At 42.1% G+C, this 22,186-nt stretch overlaps 1 protein-coding gene across 2 annotated transcripts in view; it reads right to left on the bottom strand.

Annotated features, from left to right (window-relative positions):
• The window catches only part of Gramd1c (GRAM domain containing 1C), a 92,321-nt gene that overhangs the window by 55,978 nt on the left and 14,157 nt on the right, over positions 1-22,186 (bottom strand). For both annotated transcript variants that reach the window (XM_059277638.1, XM_059277639.1), the window contains exon 3: positions 7,779-7,863. In XM_059277638.1, the coding sequence (XP_059133621.1) occupies positions 7,779-7,863 (85 nt within the window). The remainder of the gene's footprint in view (positions 1-7,778; positions 7,864-22,186) is intronic.

The following is a 22,186-nucleotide window of genomic DNA, read 5'->3' as shown; positions in this document are numbered from 1 at the left end:
TCGTGCCCGCCTCACTATGTAGATCACCCTGCACTGTTTTGTACCAGCTATACTGAAAGCTACAGTCCACACCTGGAACATGTTAACAGAAGAATATTTGGTCCCTTTGGCTTTTCTTAGGGCATTTTCTTTAATGACTTACCAGTTCCTTTCCTGCTCCTTTGAAGGTGATCTGAATCGTTTCAAAAAGCTTAACAGGCTTCTCACCAGCTTCACAGCCCAGGGAAGTTTCTTCAAGGACCCAGGAGTCGTCCAGGAAGATAAGAGCCTAAATTCCCTGGCTTCCAGCCACAAGACTACCTCTGTCATAAAGATGTGAGTTTACTTTTCCAGGGGATTTTACCCGCTAGCTGTCCCTGCTGGTTTCCCTAATCGCTAGGTAAAGTTGAGATGAATTTAATGTGGCATGGTGATGTCAACTTGACTTATTTCAGGACTGGTCATCCTTTCTTCTTCCTCCCTCCCTCCCTCCCCCCTCCCTTCCTTCCTTCACTTCATACAGGTTCTCATACAGCCTAACTAGGCCAACCTCAAACTCACTTTATAGCTAAGGGTGACTTTGAACCCCTAATCCCCTGCCTGCACCCCTCCATGGCTGGAATTGCAGGCCTGTTTATATGGTGCGGGGGATGAAATCCATGAGGCTAGCACTCTACGCATTGAAGGCATCCTCAGCACCCAGCTACATCTAAACTTTAGAGGCAGCTTCCAGCCAGTTGTATCTGCCTGGCTGTCAGTTTTTGTGATCTTACACAGACAACATTCTGAATTTTATTCTTGCTTGTATGCTTTACTTCGTTATTATTGTTTTCAGACAGGGTCTCTCTGTGTAGCTCAGGTTAGTGATGAACTCATGTGTCGTAGGCTGGCCCGAAACTTGGTATCCTCTGCCTCTAAATGTTAGACTTGCAGACATGTATCACCATGGCTGGCTCGCATTTTAGTTTATGTTTAATCAATAACAAAGTGCTTTTTTTTTTATTCTTCTGCCTTTATGAAGAGGTACTCTGAGTTGGCAAGAGATTTTTGTACTGGATTATATGTCCTCAATAGAACATTATCCTGTTTGTACATCAATCTTATTCACTTAGATAATCAGAAAACTCAAAATTAAATTTTGAGCAATAACATCACCAAGAAAAAGAATAGTCTCCTAAATAATTCTTTCAAAAGGGTAAAAGTATGAATACCATTACTTAAAAAAGAAAAAAAAGCAGTACATAGAACTGGTACAGATTGGAAGGGATATTAGTTAGACATGTGTTTTTTTCCTTCTCCTTCTACAAACTTCTTTTGAGATAACAAAGAAGACATTTGGTCAATTAAACTCAAAACAGTGCTGAGGGTGTGGTGGGGAGGTTCATTAGCAGACTGGAAGATCGTATACAGTTTCAGAATGCCAATGAATGTCCCCTCGTATAAAATAAGTGAACAAAACCAATGAATGGGGCCTCGGCTCCAAAACCTACAGAAGGCTGCAGCAGAGGGTGTCCTCATCCCCTATGTGTGCACAGAGGTGGGTTTGCAACAGGGACAGCCACCTAGGAACTGACTGACAGGCTCCTTAGGCCGGCCTTAGCCACACTCACCTCCTCTCCAAACACTGGCAGCACCAATCCCCCAGCTTCTCTATAAGAAAAACAGACAGACACTGTGGGGCTACATAAAAAGAGTGCAGCCTCTGCTTTGAGTGTTAGTGTCACGGGGTAGCAGTCACCTTTGGACAAGCAAGGATGGGAGGACAGTGCATTTGAAATCTCGTAGTCATCCAGAGGCCATGAGTTGAAGGCTTCGTTCCCAGCCTGCAGCACTACTTGGAGGTGATGGAACCCGTGAACTAGGGGGGCCTATTGGGAGGAAATTGGGTCACTGTGGAGTGGGGACTTCTGCTCCACCACACAGTCCTTGCAAATAATTAACGGCTTCAACACGAGCCCTAAAGCAATGGCAACACAGGCCATGAATGGGAACATCTGAAACCATGAGCCAAAGTCAGTCTTCCTTTCTCTTCCAAGTTAATTATCTTGGGTGTTTTGTCACCGCACAGAAAGTGGCCCACGAGACGGGTCCATCAGCATGCTTCTTTCCACCTTCCCACACACAGGCAAGAGTGCTCTGGGGGGAACAGAGGTTATACACCTCCAGAGGGAAGTCATTCCAACTGTTTCATCTGTCTAGTCCTTCATTCATTCATTCATTCACAGCCATAGACTACACAGTTCATACTCTTCCCATATACAGTCTTCTTCACACCAGCCTAGCCTGCCACTCAGACCCAAATCATTGCAAGGCTAAAAATCACTGAAAAAAGAGAGGAGTAGGGGGAAAGGGAAAGAAAATTTGAGTTTTTCCATTGTGTAATTTGGGCCATCTGTTACTTCAAACGTGATGACCAGTATCTGGGAAAACATCTGGGCAGATTGGAGAGACTTCTGACTAATAAAACCTAAGGAGTGTGGGGCTGGAGGGATGGCTCAGTGGTTGACAGTACTTGCTGCTCTTGCAGAGGACCCAGGTTCTGTTCCCAGCACCCACAAAGAAATTCACAATCATCTGTAACCCCAATTTGAGGGGATTTGAGGCCACTTTCTGAACTCTGCTAGCACTAAGCACACACACATGGTGACATACATACAGGTAAAACACACATAGATTTCAAGACATTTCTATACATGCCCAATTCTTTTGTTTTCTTTTTTAAAACAGAGTCTGTGTTGCCCTAGCTGGCCTCAAACTCACAGAAATCCACCAGCCTCTGCCTCCTGAATGCTAGGATTAAAGATGCATACTACCACATCTGGCAACTATCAGTATTTTAATCATCTCACCCAAGGCTCCTCTTTCCATGTCCTAGCCTCACTCTGATCTAGCTGCAGTCATGGTTAGCTAGAAGCGTTGAGGGTATTGATATGCCTCGATAGTATCATTTTCCTACAAGTAGAATTGCTGGCTCAAATGTAGTTGTAGATTTTAATTAAGAGTTCTTTGATCAAGATTAGTAAAGAAAAAAGAGAAGGCCCAAGTGAGTCTTAAGAGTAAAAAAAAAAAGCCATGCTAAGGCAGACAATTGGAAATTTTCAAAGATGTCTATGGTCATACCATCGCAAATGCACTTGATTTCACAACTAAGCAGGGCTGGGCCTAGTTGGGACGTGGATGGGAAATTTTTCCACGGGATAGTTAGAAATTGCTGTAATTTTGCACTTACATGTGAGATAAATAGACTAACAATCTAATCACAAGGACTACATCTGTGAGAGGAGGCTATAAGCCCTTAAAATATGATTATCATGTTCAACACCAAATGCTGGTTAGTTAGCGTGTACACATTTGAGAAAGGTTTCCATTGGTGACACTGGTCCTTTATCCATCAGGATGTCAGATGCTAGGCAGGGATTAACACTAGTTAAGTTAGTTTTATCAATGTTCAGGGTCAGTTAAAGTATTTTAGAAACTCTTCTCATCCGTAGGTATGGAGAACAAGAGCTGAGGAGACCTTAACTTTAGGTGTGCACTTCGTTCCCTACATCACAGCAGCTGCTGCTGCCTCCTCTTCTTCAGTCACTAGTGACCTCTAATTGGCCAAATCCAAATGATTCATTTCCAGCCCCTGTATTTTCTTCATTTTTATTTTATGTACATTGGTGTCTTACCTGTATGTATGTCTGCAGGAGGGTGTCGGGTCCTCTGGAACTGGGGTTACAGACAGTTGTAAGTTGCAATGTGGGTGCTGGGAATTGAACCCAGGCTCTTAAATGCTGAGCCATCTCATTTTTTAAGACAGGGTCTCTCACTGAAAATAAAGTTCATCAATTTTTCTATGATAACCGGCCACGAGTACTATGGAATAATCTTCTTGTACACTGTAAAGTTTTGTCACTTGAACTGGTTTAATAAAATGCTGATTGGCCAGTAGCCAGGCAGGAAGTATAGGTGAAATGACCAAACTAAGGATGATGGGAAGGAGAATCACAAAGTCTGAGGAGTTGCCAGCAGATGCAGAGTGAGCAGAAGATGAATGTGCCATGCTAATAAAAGTACTGCCACAAGGCAGAAGGTAAATAAGAAATATGGATTAATTTAAATGTAAGAGCTAGTTAGTAATAAGCCTGAGCTATTGGCTGAGCATTTACAATTAATATAAGCCTCAGAGTGATTACCCCATCCCTCATGCTGGGGTCACAGGAGACCAATTACCACACATGGCTTTTATTTGGGTTCGAGGATCCAGACTCAGGTCCTTGAATTTGTTCAGCAGACACTTCACTGATGGAGCTGTCTCTCCAGGCCCTAAACTTCTGAAACTTAAAATTTTAGCAAGCATATAAATTACCTAAATATGCTTGGGATTCTGAAAGACTGTTGCTCCTCCATAATTGCTTAATTATTCAAGCATTTATTCATAGCAATATGGACTCATGGATATTTATTTGATTCTTCAGGTTGTTAGCGCAAATCATTGTTATTTTGTTGCTTAAGATATTCTAACTTTGAACATCAGGAGCTGTTTCAAGTTATTGCCTGTTTTCACTTTCTTAACCCACTGTTGGTAATGTAACGATGACATGCTCCATCCTCACTGGTCTTGAGTTGTTACTGTTTGTCTTAGTCAGTGTTTCATTGCTGTGAAGAGACACCATGCCCATCGCAACTCTTATAAAGGAAAACATTTCATTGGGGCTGGCTTCAGAGGTTTAGTCCATTATCGCCATGGGGAGATACATGGTGGCATGCCCACAAACATGGTACTGGAGAAGGAGCTGAGAGTTCTACATCTTGATCCGAAGACAGCAGAAGGAGTCTGTATACTGGATCTGGGTGTAGCTTGAGCATATGAGACCACAAAGCCTGCCCCCACAGTGACACACTTCCTCCAAGGAGGCCACACCTACTCCAACAAGGCCACACCTCCTAGTAGTGTCACTCCCCATGGGCCAGGCATTCAAACACATGAGTCTATGGAGGCTACTCCTATTCAAACCACCACACTGCTCCAGCAGTTTCTTCAGGAAGAGTGGTGTTCAAGAAACCAAGACATGGGCTCTAAACAAATTCCCTGCTGCTAGAGTCTTAGCAGACAGAGATAGGGAATAGACAGCTGGAGTCAGCCCTCCCTCCATAGCCTTGGGTTCTACCTCTTCAGAATATATCACAAAGGTAAGTTTAAATGTTTCTTTTTAAAAGAATTACATCTGTACTAAACATGCACAATTTTTTTTCAGGCCACTATTCTCTAAATAATACATATAATAACCACTTACATATCATTTACTTTGTGTGAGGCATTAATAGTAATCCAGGGAGGATTTAAGGCACACAAAAGAATGTGCTTGGGTTCCATGTAAATGCTATACTATTTTACATAAGGGCTTGAGTATCCGTGGGGACTTCTTGGATCCAATCTTCTGACATATCAAAGAGCAACTATATATACCAACCCACTCGTGATGGAATCATTCCACTCATTTCTGACTCAGTTAGTTTCATTATCGCGGTTAGCATTCTATCCTGTGATGTCCCTGATACACTGGTTATCACTAAAATTTTTAAACAACCAAGTTCCTCAACAAAGATGTGGCCAATGAACAGTCATGTAACCACCACCAAAGACCATGTGACCAATGACAGTCATGTAACCACCACCAAAGACCATGTGACCAATGACAGTCATGTAACCACCACCCAAATACCATGTGACCAATGACAGTCATGTAACCACCACCAAAGACCATGTGACCAATGACAGTCATGTAACCACCACTAAATATCATGTGACACAGTGCAGAACCATCCCAATACCCCAAAAGTTTCTAGAGCGGCCACTCTCCCCTTTATATCATTTTCTAAAACGTCTACATTGAACATGTTTACTGTACCCGTCAGAAAAAAAATACAAATATGTAACTTTTTGAAAATAAACACACACACACACACAGAATGTATAAAAGTTACAATACTAGCCAAATTATACAGATAGAAAGGTCACTATTTTCCTCTGCAGTTTCCTGGATAGCTTTCCAGTTTTACAACAAGTACTTTCCACTACCCAATGAAATTAATATCTTTCAAAAAGGTACAAATCACCATGCATGGTGATAACGCACTTGTAATCCTAGTACTTGGAAGGTAAAGGCAGGAGGATAGCTCCAAGTTTAAGTCCAGCTGTTCCAGGCCATCCAGGGGTATATAGCAACACCCTGTCTCAACAAAACAAGGTGGGAGTGAACAGGATACATTTGAGAACTATTTCTATCAAAAGCATTTGGTTTTAAGTGGGAGGTGAGCAAGAAACATTTGTAACACAGCAAAAGAGTTGTAATTGTTTTTAACAATTAAGATTCCATTTTAACAAAAAGACAGTTACCTCTCTGATCCCTCTAAAATCCTTCCATACCCCACCACCACTTTTCCTTCAATTTCATATTTGAAATTTTTATCATAAGAGTATATTATGTCTGCTGGATGTGGTGACAACTGTCTGTAATCACAGCACGTGGAAAGTGTGGCATTCAAAACCACCCTCAGATACGTACTGAGTTTGAGGCCAACCTAGGTCCATCAGACCTGATTTCATTCCCCAGAAGCCATATAACATTCCAGACGTGGGGGCTGGAGCCATGTCTCTGGGGTTAAGAGCACTGGCTACTCTTCCTGAGGACCCAGGTTTGATCCCCCGGCACCTGCATGGTGGCCCACACCCATCTGTAACTGCAGTCCTAAGGGATACAATGCCCTCTTCTGGCCTCAGAAGGCACTGCACACACAAGAACCAAGATACACATGCAGGCAAACACCTATGCACACAAAAATAAAATTAAGTTAAATTTATAAAATTTAAAGCTGAGTATGGTAGTGTGCTTGGAATCTTAGCACTGGGGAAGAAGACAGAAGGAATGTAGCCGACTGGTGAGCTGCGGGTTCAAAGAGAGACCCAGTCTAAACACAGGGTAAACTGATTTGACAACATTCAACACTGGCCTCCACACACATGCACACCTATACTCCACTGCACCCACATATATGCATGTACATGCACAAATGCAAATAATAAAGCATTTCTGTGATGAAAATGACTAAATTTGTTACTCAAAGGCCAACTACATGCCAAAAAAACTCTACACAAACCATAACGTGAATAATGGCTCATTCCTAAATGTATCCCTCGAACATTCTTATTAAATCGCTCTATCAGTACACTTGTTGAAGAGTATGCTATTCATCAACTATGTGATGAATAGCAAATCTAAATGTTCCTTACAAAGCCATATATAGAAGTACCAGGATGGGCTGGAGAGATGGCACAGGGGTTAAGAGCACCAGCTACTCTTCCAGAGGTCATGAGCTCAATTCTCAGCAACCACATGGTGGCTCACAACCATCTATAATGAGATCTGGTGCCCTCTTCTGGTGTGCTGACAGGACACTGTATACATAATAAATACATCTTTAAAAAAAAAGAAAGAAAGAAAGGAAGGAAGGAAGGAAGGAAGGAAGGAAGGAAGGAAGGAAGGAAAGAAGAAACAGAAAGAAGTACCAGGAAAAACCATGAGGGCACATTTCTTCTTAGGACGTAGCATCTCACAGATCGGAAATCAATGTTCCCCTGGTTACACTTGGCTTAAGCTTGCCTAACTGTAAAATAGGACACTGCTTTCCTACCAGTACTGTAAGTAATAGTAGGACTACATTTCCTTCATGTAGTCGCTCTCTAGCACGAAGCCCTAGTTTTCTCCATACTGTTGCTGGTGGCGCTTGTCTGCATCGAGAGCTCTGGGTACCTGCTATCAACTTCTCTGAGTCCGGCAGGTGTGTGAACTGCTGTTTGTATTCCTCATTCCTGTCTTTATAGGTGGAACTCGAGATCTGAAACAATAAAAAGATTAGGTTACTGTTTATTCCCACTCGTAATAGCTTAGAAAACACGTTCAAAATGAAAAATGACTGTCATTTGTCCCATGGAACAAGCCATGTGGAGATTAGTAAGGGAGATCTAGAAAGAAATGAGGCCATGTGGGCTTGACACTGTCCATACACTCCTGACCAAACAGAGCCTCAGATATTGGAGAGAGCCTGAGCTACCTACGCATTCCTGCCTAGCAACACAAGAGATGTGAGAATCCATATTTACTGGGACAAATGAGAAGAGCTTGAACTTTAACCACATTGCCTAATGTACACACAGGGCTGTCAGTAGAAGGAAAAGCCTTGCTAGATTTTTGTATTTGAACATCATTTAGTAAACACTGACCAATATATAGGGTGGCTCCTAGAAAGTCAGCCTTAAAAAGAAAAGAACATCAATAATAAATAAGGCAGAGATATTTGTCCCCACCATGCCATAGGACAAACCCAGATTTACTCTAGGTGAGTTCTTAAGTAAACAAACAAAATCAACAAGGACAACTCTTTGGGTGGGGAGAACGCAATCAGAATCCAGAGATGCTAATGAGGCAGGCCAGTAAGGCAGAGAGCAAGGCCCAGAAGGCCTTATGCAAAGCCTTACAAAACTGACATATGGAAAGAGTACTCTGGCAGAGAGAAAGGCTGGACACCCCAGCTGAGGCAAACCCAAACGGGCACAGGTACAGAGGGCCTCCAGAGTATCCGAAAACAATCCAGGGCTCATAATACTACTAAACCTCACCCCAAATGGTGGGTTGAGACAATAATATGACATGCATCACATGAAGTTCTGTGCAGAACTACATGCAACAGACAAATTATACACAGAAAAGCCCGGGTCCTTTGTAAAATGGCATCCTCAAGCCTGCTCCAGCCAGCCTGCTTCAGCCTGCCTCCTGCTTTGGAAGTTCATCTTTCTTTAAATTCTTTTACTTTGCTTGCTACTGTCTAAATGTCTCTGGTGAATTCTTCGTAGCAGGACTCAAGAAGCTGGAACCCCACTGGGGATACCCTCATCCTCAGTATTACTAACACTATTTGAATTATCCCACTGGCAGTGAAAATTATAAAGCATGGGGAGTAACAGGAAAGAAAAAAGTCAACAGGCCATAAAAAACAATCTTTGATGGTTCCGGGCATTGGATTTAAGAGCCTAGGACATCAAAGAAATTATCAGCCAAATGTTCAAAGAACTAAAGAAAACCATGCTTGAGGAACTCAGGGGTTGGCCTAGCTTCAACCATCAACTTGACAGCTTAGAGTCATCCGAGATGAAAGCCTCAGCAGAGGAATTGCCCTGATCAGATTGGCCTGTGGGCACGTCTGTGGAGGATTATCTTGATTATGAACTGATGCAGGAGGGCCCAGCCCACCGTGGGCAGGGCCACTCCGAGTCAGGTGCTCCTGTGGTTACCAGAAAGCTAACTGGGCCCGAGACGGGGTGAAGGGCAGCAGACTGTTTTCACGGTCTCTGCTTCGAGTTCCTACCTGAGTTCCTGACCAAACTTCCCTCAGTGATGAACTGTGACCTGGAAGTATAAACCAAATAAAGCCCTTTCTCCCCGAGTTGCTTTTGGTCCTGGTGTTTGTAACAGCAACAGAATAACACCAGAACAGTGGGTAGAAGTACTTGCTTCTAAGCCTGATGGCCTGAGCTCAATATCCAGGACCCAAATAGTGGAAAGAGAAAACAGACTCCCACAGGTTGTCCTCTGGCCTCCACATACAAGCTTACACACACGCGCACACACACACGCGTGCGCTTATTCGTGCACATGTATACTTTAAAATATTTTTAAATCAAAATTAAAATAATAGCCTAAAACGTTTGACACACAAATAAATAAATGGAGACTAGCGAGCAAATATAACATGAAACATGAGCAACAGATGATAAAATGTCTATTTGTAATTGCAATCATATCCGACATCTCAGTGTAATCAGACTATGTAACAGAGGCCAGGGTGAGAGGAGAAAGGGGAGGGTCTGAAAGATCTCAGGGCCATGCTCAAGATCTCAGAAGAGAAAACATACATTTTGAATTAAAAAAAAAAATAGATAGTAAAGAAAAGAATAAATTGTTTTTTTTAATTGAAACACAAAAACAATAGGACATATAAATGAGAGAGAGATCATTCTTTTAAAACAACTAAGTGGGAAAACTTCTGTCGAGACTGATGAAAAGCAAAGAGAGAAGATGAAAGGCAGACGGTGCTGGTGGCGGCGCTGGTCACCAGTGGAAAAGTCACAGGCCACGGCCACGACTACCAGAGTTACAAAGAGCTTGTTAGAAGGAAGGAGGGGGCAGGAGGGAGGAGAGCCAGGCCTGGAGAGAAAGAAAGATGGCAGGAGCAGAGCAGAGAACAGGAAACAGAGAGAGAGAGAGAGCAGAGAGAGAGGGTGGGGGTCCGCGACTGGCTTTTTAAGGCAGGTACATAGTCACCAGCATACGCTGATGACGCAAGACGCAAAACCCTGAGCTGTGCATGTACAGGATCCTAACAGAAGATATGAATTATTAATTATTATTTTAAAAAAGGGGAAATCGACATACCCCTATACATATAAATGTATCACCTTGGAGGAACACCCTGGTTCCTCAAAATATACCAGCTACTACGACTCACTCAGTATGAAGTAGTTCATTTAAGTGGGCGTACAACCCACAAGGAAATTGAATATACAATTTCAAATTTCCCAAGACAGACATCTCCAAGCCTAGATGATTTCACTGGAGAAATCTCGAATGTTTAAAAACTCAATTCCAGTTCTGCGCAGTTTTTTCCAAATATTAGAAAAGAACAAACCTCAATTCCTTGTGTGAAGCAAGTATTGCTCTAATATCAAAACTAGATAAGAAATATTACAAAGCCAGAAAATGATAGAGAAATGTCGTCAGGAGTACAGATGCAAAAAATCCTTAAAGTGTGACAAATACCCTTCAGCAATATGAAAAATGAATAATACAGCATGACCCAGGGACCCACGGCAGGCTTAATAAGCAAAACTTAATCCACAGTACTAATCAGCTAAAACAAGAAAAAAAATTAACAGCTTTCACTTGATATGGAACTAATATTTGACATAATTCAATGTCTACTTGTTATTAAAACAAACAAGCAAATTGCCCCCAAAGCAGAAACACAAAGGAACTTCCTCAACTCGAGAAAGAACATCTACAAATTACCTGTAGTTTATAAAACACTGTAATGGTGGAAAACTTGATTCACACAATGACTTGAGATTTGCTCTTTTTAAATCTAAGTGTTGGAAAAGATCATGCAGAACTAGACTTTAATTTTTAAAGATTGTAAGATTTCTCAGTGAAACCATGAAGGCTTGGATATTTCTTTAGGTGTTTGGGGGTGTTGGCATGATGATTTAAATGGGTCCCTCAAATTACATATTTTAGAAACTTAATCTGCGGCTTGGAGTGGAGCCTCCCACCTACAATCCCAGTATTTGAGAGGCTAAGGCAGGAGGATCACCACAAGTGTGAGTCTTGGGATATCTAGTGAGTTCCAGGCCAGCTTGGGCTATAGATAAAATTTCACATATGCACACATATACAGAGGTAAGTTAATTTCCAGGGTTGGGGATATAGTTTCATGGTTGAGCATTTGTGACAACCTGGGTTCAATGTCCAATACTAAGCAAACAAATTAACAAACAAACAACCCTCACTCTCCAGGACAGTAGTGTGTGAGAGATGGCAACACTCACGAGTACACAGGTACTGTTGTCACGGAAGCAGGTTAACTACAAGACAGTGAGTTCTTACAAAACAAGTGTGGCCTCCTTTGCTCTCCTGTCCTTCTGCTTGGTCATAGGCTGACACAGAGACAAGTCAGATGCAAGATAAACAATTGGGACTCCATGCTGCAGCCTCAACTGACTCCAGACTCTCAGCCTGCAGACCCTGCTAGCTTCTGGAACTGAGAGATACTTTTCTCTTTCTTCTTTTTTTTATAAATTAGCTTGTCCATGGTCTCATTATAGCTACATAAAGTAAACTAACACATGATTTCTTTTTAGTCATGTTTTTACCCAAAAGATGTTTTCCTATTAATTTTTTTCATACATTATATTTTGATCTTATTCTTTTCCCTCCCTAATTCCTTTCAGATCTTCTACATTTTCCTACCCACCCAACTTCATGCTTTCTCTCTCTCAAAAAACAAACAAATCCAAAATAAAATCAAAACAAAGAAACAAAAAAAGCCCAGTAAGACAAAAAAAAGTACCAAAACAAAATAAAATAAAACAAAAAGTTCGCAAAAACATGGAGTCCATTTTTTTGTAAGAGGCCCCCAGACCTTAGCACAACTGACTCCATGATGGAAATACCATTCAGGCCATAAAACTCAGCATGCAGACAGCACCACCTGCCAAAATTAAACCAAAGACCTAATCCATCAAAGTCCATAATTCTGGGGAAGTTTCTAAATGTACTAACCCTGCTTTTTGCCTTCTGTAGTTCTGCTTCTGGCTAACTGTTTTTGTTAACGGAAGTGTGTCAACCTAGGACATGTTTTTTTGTGCTTAAAAGCTCACCCCGAGAAAGGCTCAGGGATACACTGGGATCCTGGATACCCCATGTAGCTGATGACCTGCTAATAAAGACTTCTTTTGGCTTAAACCCCTGTCCAAGTAGTCTTCTCTGGTGGGTACTCCACAACAGTTTTGTGTGGGACAACTACTCCTGGGCATGGGGCCTGCTCTGGAGTGTGGTTGATATACCCAGTGACATATCATTGTAGATAACTGATTTTTTTTCCTTTCTGAGCCCCCAAAAGTTATTTTTTTAATGGTAATGTGGGCATCCTTAGGAAAGCATGGTTTTAATAAGTTATGCATTTTCCCCCCTCGGTCCTTTCTTCGGACAACTACATGTCAAATTTTACACAGGAAGATCTGAACCACAATCTAAAGCCAGTGTGCCAGTTGGTTTTTGGTTTTGTTTTTTGTTTTTTTCCATCAAATTGGACTTCTGCAGGGGAAAGGATGAGACAGGGTTTCTCTGTGTAGCCCTGGCTATCCTGGAACTCGCTCTGTAGACCTGGCTGACCTTGAACTCACCTACCTTTGCCTTTTGAGTACTGGGATGAGCCACCATGCCTAGACAAATTGTACTAAAAAAAAAAAAAAAAAAAAAAAAGACTTACTTTTGATTATGGGAAGGGGAGTATGCACACATGAGTGTAGGTACCAGTGGATTCCCAGAAGCTGGAGTTACAGGTGGTTATGATGCCGAACTGAAGAGCCTCTGCAGGAGCAGTGCACACTCAATGCTGAGCCATCTCTCCAGCCCCAAACTGTACTCTTTAATGTCCTCCGCAGCCCCATCTTCACATCCAATAGCCAGCCCTCCCGTCTCCCCTAACCCAAACAGTGTGTCGATCGTCCTAACAAGCTTCCTCCCTTCCCTTTGTGAACACTACAGTTTCTTCTGTTCTTTTTCTCATTTGCTAAATCTCAGTTTCTTTCGCTAATTTCTGTTCTTCCAAATCTGAGATTCTAAACGTCTAAGTCCATTTTTTTCCCTTTCTGTCATATTTTGCCTTAAACGTCCCCATCCTCTTCAATATCACCCTTCAAGTATCACAAGTTAATTTCAGCTTTAACCTCTTCTAAGATTTAAGTCATGCATCCTAGAGCTTACCAGATTTTTCTTTTCAAGTGATAAATATGTACCTCTGCCACCAACAAAACAAACCCTTTAATTCTGCCCCCCCCCAAAAAAAACCTACTGCTCTGGTCTTTCTCCTTTCCGAGGGGTGCTCCCAATTTACCCAGTTGCACTGAAAAATCCTAGGATCAGATTCCTTAATCTTTCTCGTTCCCTCACTCACTATACCCACGTCTTCAGCAGGCTTCAAGCGAGCCTTCTGCATCAGGACCCTTCCAGAGGCCGGGAAACAATCCTGTTTCTCCTGCAAGCGATTGCGTTTTCTCTTCTGCCTCCTCCACGAGGGCCCTCTGAGTGCGTGCAGCCTTGCTTGGGCCTCCTAACTAGCACTGCTTCTTCTTCCCGTTGATATTCTGCATTCGCTCATACATTGCTTTTCTTGTTCTCGTAGCTCTTATCACTACCTGACATAACGTGACACATTGGCTTATCTGTAAAATATCCATCTCGCATTCTGACTGTAACCTCTAGGGTGGTTCGCTTAGAACACGATGATATATATCAAAGACACTCAAATAAACAAGCAAGACAGTCTTCATCTCCACTCATTTGCTGTGTGCATTTACCACTTCTAACATAATGACTCTGATCACACATTCCTTAAGCTGTCCTGTGAGAGGTTCACTGAGCCTCCCGATTCTCAAGTCTCTTGCTCATTTTCCATGTCCACCTTCTGAAGCTCCCTTGAATGCCTAGTAGATGGTCCATTGTCCCCTTATGTCTACAGTTGCTCCCTTCACACTCTTTCTCAGTGAACAATCCGAGTAATATACACAGTTCTACTCTTCCTTCAGCATTTCATCATTATTTCAATGAATGTGTATGTTCCATATAGTCCTTGGATTTGTTGTTTCTCAAATCTGCCTGGTGCCTTAAAATTTATTACCCATTTATATTTTTATCTATTTCTGTTAAGTCCTTACTTGGAGGTTGATTTTTTTTTTCAGGTCTGAGTAGCAAGTACATGCAAGGCAGTGCTCTCCACCAAACTACAATCTCCCCCTGTTACTCCATAGCTGTATTCTACACGCTTTGGAATCCCAGTATGTCATTTATCAATATTCCCTTTGCTCACTAGTAGAATATTGTATTCAATTCCCAAACTTTCAGGAGAAACTTGCTCCCACCTGCACCTAAGCCCAGGCTTAGCTAGACAAGTTTCTGTCTTCAGTTTGAAGATGTAGGTAGATTTCTTTCCTTGCCAACATTTCACAGAAGGTGCAACTCTTCCAGAGTCATGGCCTTATGAAGCATTCTTGGTCCTAACCCATGTGAGTTCAAGGCATCATTTCCTGTCCTGTGTCACTATGAAATTAGAAAACTGCTCGGGGCTACCTTGCCATTAGCCTACATGCCTATACCTCCAGTAATCATTTCATTTTCCATTTTAGCCCTGAAGCACTTTCTTTGTTATTTTGTCATCCCAGATAAGCATTATAAACATGTCTGTGACAGGGCTGGGAAGATGACTCGGAGGGAAAGTGTGCTGTACAAGCATGTGTACTTCAGATCACCCGCATCCAGATATAAGAAGCCATGCACAACAGCACACATGTGAAACCCCAACTTTGGGGGGGTGAGGGAAGAGAATTGCAGATCCTGGGGCTGTGGTGATATATTGTGTACCCCCAAAAAAGCTTGCCTGGGGATCAGAGGACAAAGCCAGCCACTATATTAAACATAGAGGTCAGGCAGTGATTGCACATGCCTTTAATCCTAGCATTCAGGAGGCAGAGATCCATCTGGATCTCTGTGAGTTCAAGGCCCCACTGGACATGGTGGCACATGCCTTTAATCCCAGCACTAATAAGGAAGTAAGATGGCAGGGCACAGAAAGGTATATAAGGTGTGAATAAACAGGAAGTCTCTCTCTCTCAAGGCTGAGGATTTTGTAGAGATAAGAACGTAGCTGGCTTGTTCTGTTTCTCTGATCTTTCAGCTTTCACCCCAATATCTGGCTCTGGGTTTTTTTTTTAATTAATAAGATCATTTAGCAATTCATGTTACATGGGGCAGTCTAGCAAAAACAGTGAGCTCTAGGTTCAGAGAGAGACCCTGTCTCAAAAAATAAGGTAGAGGGCCAGCAAGATGGCTCGGGGTGTAAAGGCCCTTGCCATCAAGTCTGTTGACCTGAGTTTGAGCCGTAAGTCCCACAAAAATAGAAGAGACTGGAACAAGTTGTCCTCTGACTACACACACCATGGCACACATGCCCACACATGCACATGTATATGCATGCAAAATAAATGAAATTTTAAAAATTAAATCTGGACTAGAAAGGTGGCTCAGCAGTTCATAATACTGGCTGGTTTTCTAGAGAATCAGGGTTTAATTCCTAGCACCCCCATGGTTGCTCACAACCCTCTACAACTCCAGTTCCAGGGCTCTGATGCCCTCTTCTGGCCTCCTCAGGCACTGCATAAACATGGTGCACGGACATGCATGCAGGCAAAACATCCATACACATAAATAAATAAATCTCAAAAATGTAATTAAAAATGTAAAAACATATACTAACATGGAAAACAGCTAGGGAAGCCACCCAATATCAACCCCTGGCCTTCACACCTGTATACTCAGGTGTGTGCACCCACGCACATACACATATGCCAAACACACACATACATAGTTTATAATATTGTATCCAGCATGTCTAGATAGTTTTACTAAAATGTTCATTTAAATTAAACAGCCCCCTCCTCCTCTTGCCAGAAATATTAACTCCTGTTTCTTTATAGTTAAATCTAAAAATACTAGAAGATACCTCAATTTATAAAATAGTGCTTAATATACATACCTAATAATTTTCAAATAGAATTAAGTCTCTTAAAAAACAAAATGGCCGGGTGGTGGTGGTGCACACCTTTAATCCTAGCACTTGGGAGGCAGAGCCAGGTGGATCTCTGTGAGTTTGAGGCCAGCCTAGTCTATAGAGCGAGATCCAGGACAGGCACCAAAAAAACTACACGGAGAAACCCTGTTTCATAAAAACAAAAAAAAAATGAAGCTGAAAAGTTTCGTTCTTTAAGTCATTGTAGTAAAACGTAGTGTAGACTTTATGGGTTTGAATAAACATGGACTATGCTTGCCCTGGAACACAACGTGACTGCAGGCCAGCTTTTCTCCAAACTTGCCAAAGCACATCACAAACACACTAATTAATCCTCTGGGGCCTCTTTTGACAAATATATAGTACTGCATTAATTAATCCTACATGTGCCAATACATCAGGGCTGTGCTGAGTTCCATGCCCACTTGGAAGCAGAGAAGCTTCGCCGTGACCACTGTGAGCACAAACATAAGTCAGGGAGAAGGCAGCACTAAGACATGATTCCTTGGACAGTCATAACTACGACTGGACCTAGAAGCTGGCTTAAAGACTTTCCTGTGCTGGCTGTTATCTGAATGTAGTAGTTCAAAATACAAATGCTTTTATTCTTCAATGTTTTAGAGCAAAAGGAAAGACATGATTAATTTGAATTCTAAGCACTTTACAAATTCTCCTGCTCCATCTTGTTTCCGTTTCTCTTTCTGAATCAAATATCTAAGATTCACATCACCTCTACTCTACGTATATTAGTTAAGATTATTAAAAATCACAACCACTTAAAGAAAATATATAGACTTTAATTTTAGTTACAAGTTTCAGAAAATGATTTTTTCACTTGTAAAATAAAGTCATCAATTAAACCAGCCAATAAGGAAATGAGTATACACAGTTGAGGAACATTTTCAAAGAGGAACTTCCAACGTAAGAATGAATGGCCCGATGATGAACGCCATATCCAAAGAACTACTGCATCTAAGAGCCCTGCTGAGTTATGTCATCTTCTAAACACACACAACACAAACTCCCAGAGGCCCCTTCCTACTCCCACTAGTGGTTAACTGCACATCACTAAGAGAGCTAACTAAACAAACAGACTCACTGCAGATCTGTCTGCTTGTCCTCTGGGACTTTTAATCCACATAGGGATACATCATTATTTTAGTTGGTAAGGAAAAAATAAAACTATATTTTTTCCTTTTGCCATATACTCTTTACTACCATGTAAAAGACAAAAAGCATAAATATTTATTTGCCATTAACTTTATTTTCTTTTTTTTTTTTTTTTTTTTTTTTTTTTGTGGTTTTTCGAGACAGGGTTTCTCTGTGTAGCTTTGCGCCTTTCCTGGAACTCGCTTTGGAGACCAGGCTGGCCTTGAACTCACAGAGATCCGCCTGGCTCTGCCTCCCGAGTGCTGGGATTAAAGGCGTGCGCCACCACCGCCCGGCGCCATTAACTTTATTTTCAATCTCATTTGTTATCACCTTTGGTTTCATGGGGTATAAAAGTCATTTCTCATATTCTAGGGTTAAACATCGGGATCTCTAAAAACAAATTAATAAATACATATAAGGGTCCCAGCTTTGATAACTGGAGTTAAGAAGAAAATCTGGAGCTGTGGCTTTCGCTATCAACTATGGAGACTTAATCAAACTGGGACCCTGGATTGAAGCAGTCTCACAAGGAGGAAGACAAAGAGCCCCTCTGTTTAACTGCGTGCCATTCTGACTGACCTAAGACACACCGATGTCGTCAGATTGTGACTCAATCTCTGTTTTACAGTGATGCAACTGAGGTCAGGTGGGCGGTGGGACATCCTAGGTCACCATGCAGTAAAGCCACCAGGGGCAGACACTATTTCCCATGTTATGTTTTCAGTCTACACTGCCCTCTGGGTTCACTACCGTAGAAAAACTGCCTATATGCATTAGTCTACATTACTCATCTTCCTTGGCTGTTGAAACATCAAACTTAAGAAGTCCATGACCTGATTACCAGACACCGTCTTAGAGCTGTGCCACAGCTTTGGTGATGACAGCAGCTCCTCCCATGGCGTGAAGGGTGCCAGCTAGCCTGTCCCCCTGGAGACCAGCTCTAGTTGTGCATCCCTGTGGGCCTGAAGAGTGGCATCGGAACTGTAGATGATGGGAAGATAGGCAGCAGGGCTCAGGGCCGTCCACTACTAGAGTGCTGGAGACACATTCATAGTCACTGAGAGCACAGAGCAGGCTGGAGATGTAGCTCAGTGGGAGAGCATTTACTTAGCATTCAAGAGTCCATGGGTTAGAACCTTGAAATTAAAAGGAGGAAGTGAGGGAGGGACCACACAGCCCATTAACAAGGAGTTTGAGAAGAAGTACAACCCTACTTGGCACTGCGTTCTGGGAAGAAATTCTGGTAGCTATGTGCCACATGAAACCAGACCCTTCATCAACTTTTGCCTGAGCCAACTGGCACATGAACTGGGACACACACACACACACACACACACACACACACACACACACACACACAAAATACCCCACTCAAAACTAAGGACTACAGCCTCTATTCCAAATTACAAGAGACTAAAAACATCTTGGTCTTGCTGGGGGCAGCTGAGACCTGCATCTTTGAAGCTTCGTTGTGTGTTTTCCAGAGCAATCTCTTGTACTAGTCCACCTAGAAAGACATCAGCAAACCAGAATACATTTGTATTTTCTATCCTATACTTCTCTCCCCCTGTGTTTTATTCCTTTACAATCCATTCCTTTTCTTTCTTTCTTTTCCTTTCTTTCTTTCTTTCTTTCTTTCTTTCTTTCTTTCTTTCTTTCTTTCTTTCTTATTTATTTATTTATTATGCATATTGTGTTCTGCCTGCATGTGTCCTTGAAGGCCAGAAAAGGGCACCAGATTTCATTACACGTGGTTGTGAACTGCCATGTGGTTGCTGGGAATGAACTCAGGGCCTCTTCAGGACCTCTGCAAGAACAGCCAGTGCTTTTAACCTCTGAGCTACTTCTCCAGCTCCTACGATACATTCCTTTATTTAAGCAAACCTATTGGACCAAGATGTGGAGCTCAGTGGTGGACCACTGACCTAGCATGCACTCAGGATTTACTTGCATTGCTGAAAAAAATTAAATAAGTAAATAACTTATTAGAGTTGTATTTTTAAAGAGACAGACAAATGTAACTTTCATAAAGTGAAAAGACACAGCTCTGGATCCATTGAGTCTGAAATGGCCCTGACATTCTTGATTTTGGTTAAATACCAGGTCACGTGCCTCATGAGGACATTCCTGATACACTGCCAGGTCTTTGTGTTGAGTTTGAATTCTGTGGACTCAGCCTTCTTATCGTATTGTACTAATTCTGACCTTATCACTAGAACGAAGAAAAGAAAAAAACAGCTACATGGTAGAGTCCATAGTAGAAACAGACGGGTTTAAGATGGCTAGATATACATTTTCCTTCTGACTTTCTAAAAATCCTTTCTCTTGGTTACAGTACAGTTGTGTGCTGCATCATTTCCTCACCAGTGGACTATTCACAGACTATACGCACTGCCGTGGTTCCGTGAGATTGTAGGGAGCTAAAAAATTCCTGTTTCCTAGTAATGCTACAGCAGTCTTCACATCACAGAACAGCTCATTGCTCACTCATCGGTGGCAAGGCCACTGCAAACGAACCTGCCCAGCTGCCAGCTGTGTGAAGATATAACAACGCACATCTATGGACGGCGCATCACAACTGATCAGGATAAACGATGCTACATCATGTGGGTCTGTGTTTACACAGACTGGTCGCACATCACTTCGTGCCGGTCGCACAGTGATGACGTCCATCAGCCAACAAAACTTTTCTCAGGGCGTGGGTCTGCGCTACAGAGTCAATGAGCTACCCAGACCTTGGGCCTTTGAATTAGGCAGCCCGGGTGACTGACTATGCTGCTTGAGTGCTTGCTGATAGTTCCGGCTGCTTCCCATATATTATCATCAAGTCATTATCACATCTTCAATGATCTAGTCAACTTGTTTAAGCTAATTAAAGTATGGCAAGAGCATACCGAGGAAACTCCAGGGGAAGATGCGAAGAATTATCATACTCCTAGCTATGTCAGCCCGAACCCTGGTTAATCTGTACAGGGTCTCGTTTGTTTCTCTGTTCTGGAATGTTCTGGTGTCTGGGTAAGGAATCTCTGGAAAAGTCTCTAAAACTCTCGAGATGTTATTTTGATTCTTAAGTTCATTCTACATGAATTTATACAAAAATTCCTAAAACTGTGTGTAATTAGTGTAGGGACCTAAACTGAGCCAATGAAGACCTTTGAAACTTTCAACCTGTGCTTGTCAAACTTTTAAACATGTAAATCATCTGGACATCTTGTGAAAATAAAGATTTCGATCCAGTAATTGGGCTCAAGATACTGTATTTTATTCACGTGGTAGATGGCGCTGGTTCTGCTGCCCCTACATACACTTTCAGTAGTGAGCATCTACTGCACACAAATCCCCCCCCCTTTATCTCCAAATTCTTATTCTGTTGCTGTTTTGATTTTCTTTCATTACTTTTTCTTGCTTTAAGTCATCCAAGTGCCACCAAGGCTGCTGAGCTCTGGAGACAGCTGTGAAGCTTCCTCAATTCATAACATAAGCTATAAAAATAAGGCTTAGATGGACGTTACATAGAGAGTGAGAGACCTTGGGACAAGCAGCCCTGAATGGGATGTCTCCATCAAATCTCTCCCCTCAGAGCTCAGGGGAGCGCTAGCTCTGAACCCTGCAGAAGGGAAGGGGGTTGGAGGCCACCAGGAAGACAAAGCCCTCTAAATCAATATGAGCAAAGCTCATCTGAACTCAGAGACTGAGGCAGCACACACAGGGCCTGCCCGGGTCTGCACTGGGTCCTCTGTGTATATGTCATGGCTTCTGGTTCAGTGTTTTTATGGGACTCCTGAGTGTGGGAACTAGTGGGTCTCTGATTCTTGTGCCTTCTCTTGGGCTCTTTTCCATCTGTTGGTTTGTCTTGTCCAACTTTGAATGTGATAGCTTTCATTTTATCTTATCACAGTTTATTTTGTAATATTTTATTATTATTATTATCCCTTAGAAGCCTGTTCTTTCTAATGAGAGATAGAAAGGAAGTGGGTCCAGCTGGGAGGAGAGGTGGGGAGTAACTGGGAAGAGTAGAGGGAGAGGAAACCATAATCAGAATATATTACATGAGAAAAAAATCTTTTCAATAAAAGAGAAAAGAAAAAAAAAAACAGGAGTCCAAGGCTAGCTCTTGCTGCATAGCAAATAGGAGGCCAGCCTGGGCTATACAGGATGCTATCTCTTCCCTCCCCCCCAAAAAAAGTTTCTAAATGATATATAGATTTCTAAATGACCAAGAATGATATAGTTGATATAAATGGCATGATTTTTAAGTTGTTATTATTTTAGTGTATTTCTTATCAATTACATATTTTCCTTAGGTTATGGCTCAACAAAAATTAAAACTAACCTTATGGTGTTAAGTTTCTTAATAGGAAGTAAGAGCTTGCTGGCTGTGTGAAGATTCAACAGCATTCATGCACTGGCTGTTCATTACAAAGGGGACCCTGTGAGCTCGTCTTTATAACCTGTCGATACCACGTCGGTTTAAAGTCTATTCTCAAGGATACAGAATACCCAAGACACTGGGTTTCCCATGAACCAGTACGGCAACTACGGGTGCCCTGCAGCGCTCCTTAAACCCACTTCTAGTTGTAAGGCATCATATTGCTATCAAATACCAAAATCC

This window comes from Peromyscus eremicus, chromosome 12, assembly GCF_949786415.1.
Source record: "Peromyscus eremicus chromosome 12, PerEre_H2_v1, whole genome shotgun sequence".
Lineage (NCBI taxonomy): Eukaryota > Metazoa > Chordata > Mammalia > Rodentia > Cricetidae > Peromyscus > Peromyscus eremicus.
Note: the sequence above shows the minus strand (reverse complement) of the source record. Positions and strands in the feature narration are given on the sequence as shown.